At 68.9% G+C, this 6,423-nt stretch overlaps 3 protein-coding genes across 3 annotated transcripts; 1 reads left to right on the forward strand and 2 right to left on the reverse strand.

The window, feature by feature from the left end:
* H696_04023 (hypothetical protein) lies at positions 1-1,561 on the forward strand. Its single transcript, XM_009497894.1, has 4 exons — positions 1-63; positions 137-585; positions 738-1,120; positions 1,283-1,561. The coding sequence occupies exons 2-4, from the start codon at positions 139-141 to the stop codon at positions 1,479-1,481; spliced, it is 1,029 nt and encodes a 342-aa protein (XP_009496169.1). The 5' UTR covers positions 1-63; positions 137-138; the 3' UTR covers positions 1,482-1,561.
* A 15-nt stretch (positions 1,562-1,576) lies between these two features.
* Positions 1,577-3,245, reverse strand: H696_04024 (hypothetical protein). The gene is made up of 5 exons (XM_009497895.1): positions 3,025-3,245; positions 2,344-2,840; positions 2,172-2,268; positions 1,815-2,023; positions 1,577-1,694 (listed from the first exon to the last, which is right to left on the reverse strand). Exons 1-5 carry the CDS (start codon positions 3,233-3,235, stop codon positions 1,626-1,628), a joined length of 1,083 nt encoding a protein of 360 aa, XP_009496170.1. The 5' UTR covers positions 3,236-3,245; the 3' UTR covers positions 1,577-1,625.
* Positions 3,246-4,654: 1,409 nt separating this feature from the next.
* Positions 4,655-6,396, reverse strand: H696_04025 (hypothetical protein). Its single transcript, XM_009497896.1, has 2 exons — positions 6,006-6,396; positions 4,655-5,890 (listed from the first exon to the last, which is right to left on the reverse strand). The coding sequence occupies exons 1-2, from the start codon at positions 6,347-6,349 to the stop codon at positions 4,675-4,677; spliced, it is 1,560 nt and encodes a 519-aa protein (XP_009496171.1). The 5' UTR covers positions 6,350-6,396; the 3' UTR covers positions 4,655-4,674.
* Between the last annotated feature and the right edge of the window lie 27 nt (positions 6,397-6,423).

The following is a 6,423-nucleotide window of genomic DNA, read 5'->3' on the forward strand; positions in this document are numbered from 1 at the left end:
TGAACGCGGAGAACACGGTTCCGAATGCCTCGCGCAGGGTTCTGCGCCTGCTCTCCAGCCATGGTGTGCATATGTGAAACACGACCACCCCCCCTCTCTCCCTCTCTGACCCCCCTGACGCACCCTGCCCCGAAAGGCATGACCGTTGTCATTGCCACCGGCCGGATGACCCCCGGCGCGGTGCTGCACGAGCACGCCATCGGCCTGGACTGCTACGTGGTGACGTACAACGGTGCGCGCGCGCTGACGCGCGGCGGACGCGCCGGGGATCAGCATCACAACCCGACGCGTGTGCTGCTGCCCGACCGCACGGAGGTCCCCTTCGACCGGCCGATCCCGGCGGCGGCCCTGGCCGAGGATGATGCCTGCCGGGCGGCGTCGGCGGCCTTTCTGGCCAAGACCGGCGTCCCGCCGGCGGTGTCCATCGGTGGCGACGTCATCTTCCACACGCCGCTTCCCCTGCCGGTGTCCATTGGCCTGGTGGAGTGGGCCCTGGAGCGTGGGCTCCCCTTCAACCTGTACATTGATGATGTGCTCTACTGTGACCGGCGCTTCAAGGACACGGTGTCGATCCAGATGTATGGGGTGCGTTGCGGGGGAGGGACTTTGCTTCCGGCCCTTTTGCCGCTGCCTTCTTTTGCCGCGGCCGCGGCCGCCGCCGCCGCCACCCCCCCTTCATTCCAGGCGCCCACACTCACCCTGCTTCGGGGCGCGACTGCCCCGGTCCGACGCGTCAGTGCCTCGGCCAGGTCCCGCATGTGGTTTTGGATGATGCGCTGCACTTCCTCCGGAACCATCCCTCCCCCTCGACCAAGGTCATCCTGTTCACCGAGGACCTGAAGCATTCGGCCACCGTGGCCCTGGAGGCCTCGATGAGGAAGCTGGTCCGGCAGATCGCCGAGGCCGGCGCCGGCGGGGTCCCCCTGCCGGATGCCGAGGTCCCGACCGTTGTCCCGGCGCAGTTCTTCGTCGAGGCGCTGGCCCCCGGCATCAACAAGGGCCAGGGGCTGCGCAAGCTGATGGCCGTCCTCGGTGCCCCGGACGGCCCGCTCCCCGGGACCACGGTGGATAATGTGGTGGCCTTCGGCGACGGCGAGAATGACCTGGAGTTCCTGCAGTAGTGCGTAGTCTTTGGCGTGCACCTTCTCCGTCCCTTGGCTGGGCGCCTGCCCGCCCCCCCATCCGGCTTTTTTTTTTGTTGCGAGTGGCCCACACCCTGTGCTGACTGATCTCGCCTCTCCCCCCCCCCCCTCCCCCCCTGCCCGGCATACGCACGCTCCAGTGCCGGCCTCTCCGTGGCCATGGCCAACGCCCATGAGACCACCGCCAAGGGGGCCACCTATCAGAGTGCCTTCACGAACCGAGAGGCGGCCGTGGCGCGCGAGCTCCTGGCCCTCTGGCGGGCTGGGCAGTTTGTTGTCGATGCCTCCCTGGCTCCGGCCGAGGGCAGCGAGGAGGAGCTGGCCCTCCTGTCCGAGTAGATCCTGCCCTCTCCTCGGCACTTCCCATTCTTGAGGGAGAGCATTTGCGCGTCGTCGTCCAATAAGGCACATGTTCCCCATTAACCTCTCCCATATGTGCTGTGCCTTTTTTTTGTATTGCTGCAGGCGGAGGTGAGGCGGGCTTCAGTCGCCTCGCTTGATGGGGAGGCAGAAGTTGTAGAAGGTGTCCGTTTGGAAAATGGCATGCAGGGGCTGGCAGGAGGAGGAGGGGGCTGTTGGGTCAGTGCAGGTCGCCAAGTGCGTGCGTGCGTGCGTGCGTGCGTGCGTGGATGTGTGTATGTGACCATTCCATCTCGACACCGGCAGGCGCACCTTCCACTGGCAGGCGCCTTGCCGGAGAAGGGCTCCGATGTACTCCGCGTGTGCTGCCTCGCCGGACCAGGCCTTTTGCCAGACAATATGGGGGTCTAGCATGAGCAGACGCACACCGGGGCATGACAGGGGGACGTGCGCCGGGAGGTCCAGCGCGTCGTCCCCCGCCAGGCTGATGCCAAGGATGGTGAAGGCCTTGGAGTTGCCGCCTGGGCACCGGCGGAGGGCAGAGTCACGAGGAGGGGCGAGGGCAGAGGGTCAGCACAGAGGGGGGGGGGCGGGGGGCGGGGCGGGGCGGGGCGGCGAGAGGCACTGCAGGCCCGGGGTCGTGCCGGCGGCCGGTCGGATGTCGCGCACCAAGCATCACCGGAGTGGCCACCGTCATGAAGTGATTGACCAGAGTCTCGAGGGGGAGTCCCGCACCAGGTGCCATGTGCACCACTCGGCAGGGGACCTGGGCGGAGCGCGGGGGTGAGTGACACGAAGGGAGCCGCTCTGCCGGGGCGATGCCGGCCAAGGCAACACGCACCTCGTAGAGGAGATCCATCAATTGTGCCACCTCGGCCGTGCCGATCCACTCTGCCGAGCCGAGGGACGGCGTGCCGAGGTGCCGCCGAATGACCTCTTGCAGAGCGGCCACCGACGGGACAAGCAGCGGCTCGCCGGGCAGGCGATCGTCCGGCAGTGGCAGGGTCGCGGTGGCTGGCGATTGGGGAGACTCCCCGCGGGAGGCAGCGACGCGTAGTCGCGCGCGCGCCGCAAACGCATAGTGGGAGGCCAGTGTCTGAAGCGACCGGTAGGCACAGCCCCACCCCGCATCGGCCGTCAGGGGGGCCATGCCGCCAGTCGTGGCGGTGCCGGCGGCGGTGCCGGCCTCGGTGGACAGGCGCTCCAGGCCGGCCAGGATGTCACGAAGCGAGCGATCGGGCGCCGAGGGGGCCGGAGTCGGTCCTGCCGGGCCGAGAGCCAGGGACTCTGGGTGATCGTAGTGAAAGAAAAGGTAGGGGCCCTTGACCAGCAGGGTGGCTTTTTGATGAGATCGAGGACGGGAGGGGGGGGGGGAGGGGAGAGAGAAGAGGAGGGGGAAAAGTAAGGGAGAAGCAAAGAGAAGGAAAAGGAGGAAAGAGGTGAGGCGGAAGGCGTCGTCAGCGAGGGGGGGGGGGGGGGCCGGGGCGATCTTTGCCCCGGGCCGCACACCGCAGGCGCGCACTGTTGTCAGCCGGTGGAGGTGGCCCGGCCCCCGGGGCAAGGTGAATGTCCCGGATCAGGTCCTGGAGCGGGCCGGTGCCTCCCAGACGAGCTGGCCGGCCGGGCGAGGGGGGGATGTGCATGGGGGAGGTTGTCGAGGGGCGTTGAGGAAAGGCCAAGCTGGTGGGGAGGGGCGATCGGCCGGGGGAGAGGGAGGGCGCGCGGGAAGACATGACGGCCGGGACCGGGGGGGGGGGGGCCAAACGGTCTCCCATCGGCTGGCGGCCCGATTGCCGAAAAGGGGCGCGGGTCACGAGCGATGCAGCATCACGCATGGCGCGGAGTATTGGCACACTATTTAATCAGATCGTCATACCGGGAAGCCTGCTCGCCCGGGCGAGGGAGCTTCGGCCGGAACTGAATGGCAAAATTCCAACGCTCTGGCACCGAGAGCCCGCATGCCATCTCCTGCGGCCCTTCCGATGCCTCGCACCTCGACCTGGCCCTTGCTCCTGCCCTGCGGCTGCCTGCGGCTCCCTGCGGGGCGGTGCTCTGCGGTTTCGGCGACAGCCGCCGGTGTGCGGCCCAGGGGGGACGGGCGCGTCCGCCGGACAATGGGGGCGGGGGGACACTCGTGGCGGGCGATCTTTTCGCCGGACGAACACACCGCCGGCGGGCGGTCCCCGCTCCTTGGGCGCCGGTGTGGCACCGGCGGCGCTGGGCCCCGAGCAATTTGTGCGCTCCGCTCGGTCTGAGTGGGGGCCGGGTACAGAGCGCGGCCTGGCACAATGGCTGTTGCGGCTCCGGCTCCCTCTCATCGGGCGAGCACACGGCCTCTGTCGTGTTGCTCCGCCGCCCGGGCCATGACCACGAATGGCGTTTCGTCGCAAAGGGGGCGGAGCCGCAATCTGGCCGGCCCCTGGGCCTTGTGGGAGGGCACCGAGCGGGCTTTTCTCCCCCCCCCCCCCCCCGCGCCTCTTGGCGTCCCTCCTCTCTCTCTGCCCGTTCCCCGCTCTCGTGCGCGCATGCACGGGCGGCGCGCCATCCCCCCCGGGTCCGGTGGCAAACTCTCGCCGGTACATGTGGCCAGCGGCCCCCCCTCCCGGTGCTTGGTGCTTCTCCAAGAGGATCTTTAGCTGTTGTTGGAGCTCCCCCCCCCCTGCCCCTGCCCCTGCCCCTTTACCGGCCGCCCCACCCCGACCCAAGGAGAACGGGGAAACCCAAACAAACGGAGAGGAGAGAGGTGGTGGTACATGCGCTGCCCTCCTGGTCCGGGATGAAAAGCGACCGGATGGAGAAAAGAGGGGGAAGAACTGAACTAACAAGGACTACACAGACTGCAGCATGGAGTGTGTCTGAAAGGGGGGGGGGAGGAAAGAAGGAGCCACCAGGCAAGGGGGCATATGAAAAATTGAGGGGGAGGAAATGCAGGGAGGAGGGGGGCGTGCCGTGCGCGGCGCGGCGGGCCCTGCGTGTGTAGGACAGGAGCGAAGCCAAAAAAAGGAAAGAAGGCAGACACACGCGCCCTCCTCCGCCGCCGTCAGCCAGCCGGCCGTCTATCAACTTTTATGTGGAGGTGTTGAAAGAGGGAGGGGAAGGAGAAGGGGGGGGGGGAGGGAGGAGCGGTGTTGTCCGCCCCCTCCCCCGCCGCACGCCCCCCCTTTCCCATTCCTTACCACCCGAGGGACCAGCCGCTCTCGGTGATCGGCGGCGGGGGGATGTGACGGTTGAGGCGCATCGGCATGGCGAAGCGCTCGATCAGGAGCTCACGAATGTCGCGCAGCGGCTGGGCCTTGGGCGAGGAGGTGGCGGCGGCCGCCGCATCGGCACCCTCGGTCCCGGCCGAGGGAGAGGGGGGCTGCTGGCTGGAGTCGGCGGCCGCCGACTGCGAGTGCACCGAGGAGGAGGAGCGATCGCGAGTGAGGGCCGCCGCCGAGGGGGCGCCGCCGGTGTCGCTGTCATCATCCGCGGACTCGGAGTCGGTGGAGTCCTGGGACGAGCTGGCCGGGGCGGCGGCGGCGGCGGCGGCATCGGCCGGGCTGGTGCCGGCGGCGGTGCCATTGAAGGACAGCTGCTTGGTCAGGGGCGGCGTCAGCACCGAGCAGGGGGACAGCGAGGCGGCGCTTGACCCGGAGGAGGGGGAGGAGGCGGAGGCGCCGGTGGTGCCCAGGGCGGCCAGGGCCTCGGCCGCGCGGAAGAGGCTGCCATCGCGACGGCGGGTGCCGCAGAATTCGGCCGTCTCGAACATGAGCTCGGTCAGCTCGTGCAGGGCCCGGTCCGACCGGTCGCGGCCGTACCACGACCGGATGGGCACGCCGCTGTCCATGTTGTAGCCGAAGGAGAGGAGGGCATTGTCGACGAGGACCACGCGGTCCAGAGGCCGGCCGAGGGCGCGAAGGTCCTTGACGAAGAGCGGGCCCACCTGGACACAGGTGTCACGGTAGCGGCGGTGCGAGACCAAGTTGCCAGCCGGGTCGATGCGGTCCAGCAGGGCGTCCGCATAGACGGCCTGGCTGGCGGTGAAGACCACGACGTCGAAGATCTCCGGCTCGTCGGCCATGGCCTGGAGGAACTCCCGGAGCTTGGGGCGCAGCCGGGCATACACCCGCAGGGGCTGGCCGTTGACGACGATCTCGAACTCCATCTCCTCCAGGGGCGGCTCATTGCGGTTGACGTCGTAGAAATTGGTGATGCTCGGGTTGAGGTCCGGGTCGTAGCCATCGTGCGAGGTTTCCCACGGCTGCATGCGGCAGTGGACCAGGGTCTCATCGAGGTCCAGGACGACGGTGATCTTGCCCCGGCGGGTCTCATCCTCGGAGAGGGGGGGGAGCTTCAGGTGGTCCGGCAGGTTGGCCAGCGGGCTGGGGAGCTGGTGGATGAAGGCGAGGCTGTGTGTGTGTGTGTGTGTGTGGGCGTGGGCGTGCATGCGGGTCAGTGGGTGCGGAGGGAGGGGCACATGGTGGCCGTGGGGGAGGAGGGGGGGGGGGAAACTCGGGTACGCACTGCGCAGCCTCATCCTCGAAGCCGCCCTCGCCGTGGCCGCGGCCAAACTCGTCCAGCCAGACGGCCGGGTAGGTGCCGACCGGGCCGCGCCACGGCCGCCGAAGGAGGGCCATCCGGGCCTCCGGGCTCAGGGCATTCATGCTGGATGCCGAGTCGGGCAGGTCCACCAGCGAGACGGAGGGGTGTGCGGCGGAGGACTCCTCGGCCGAGCCGCCCAGCGGCGACACGTAGGAGGCGATCACGCTGGAGGCCATGTCGGGGAGGGCGCCGCCACCGGGGGGCGTGGTATCCACGGCGTTCGCCCCGGCCGGGGAGGGGGTCGAGGGGGCAGACACACAGGGCATGGTGGTAATCTGCTGGGGGGTTGCGAGAGAAAAAAAGGTCTGCTGGTGTACGAGTGTCAGAAGCCGGGGAGGGG

The sequence above is a fragment of the Fonticula alba genome (genome assembly GCF_000388065.1).
Source record: "Fonticula alba strain ATCC 38817 unplaced genomic scaffold supercont2.6, whole genome shotgun sequence".
NCBI classification, from domain to species: Eukaryota; order Rotosphaerida; family Fonticulaceae; genus Fonticula; species Fonticula alba.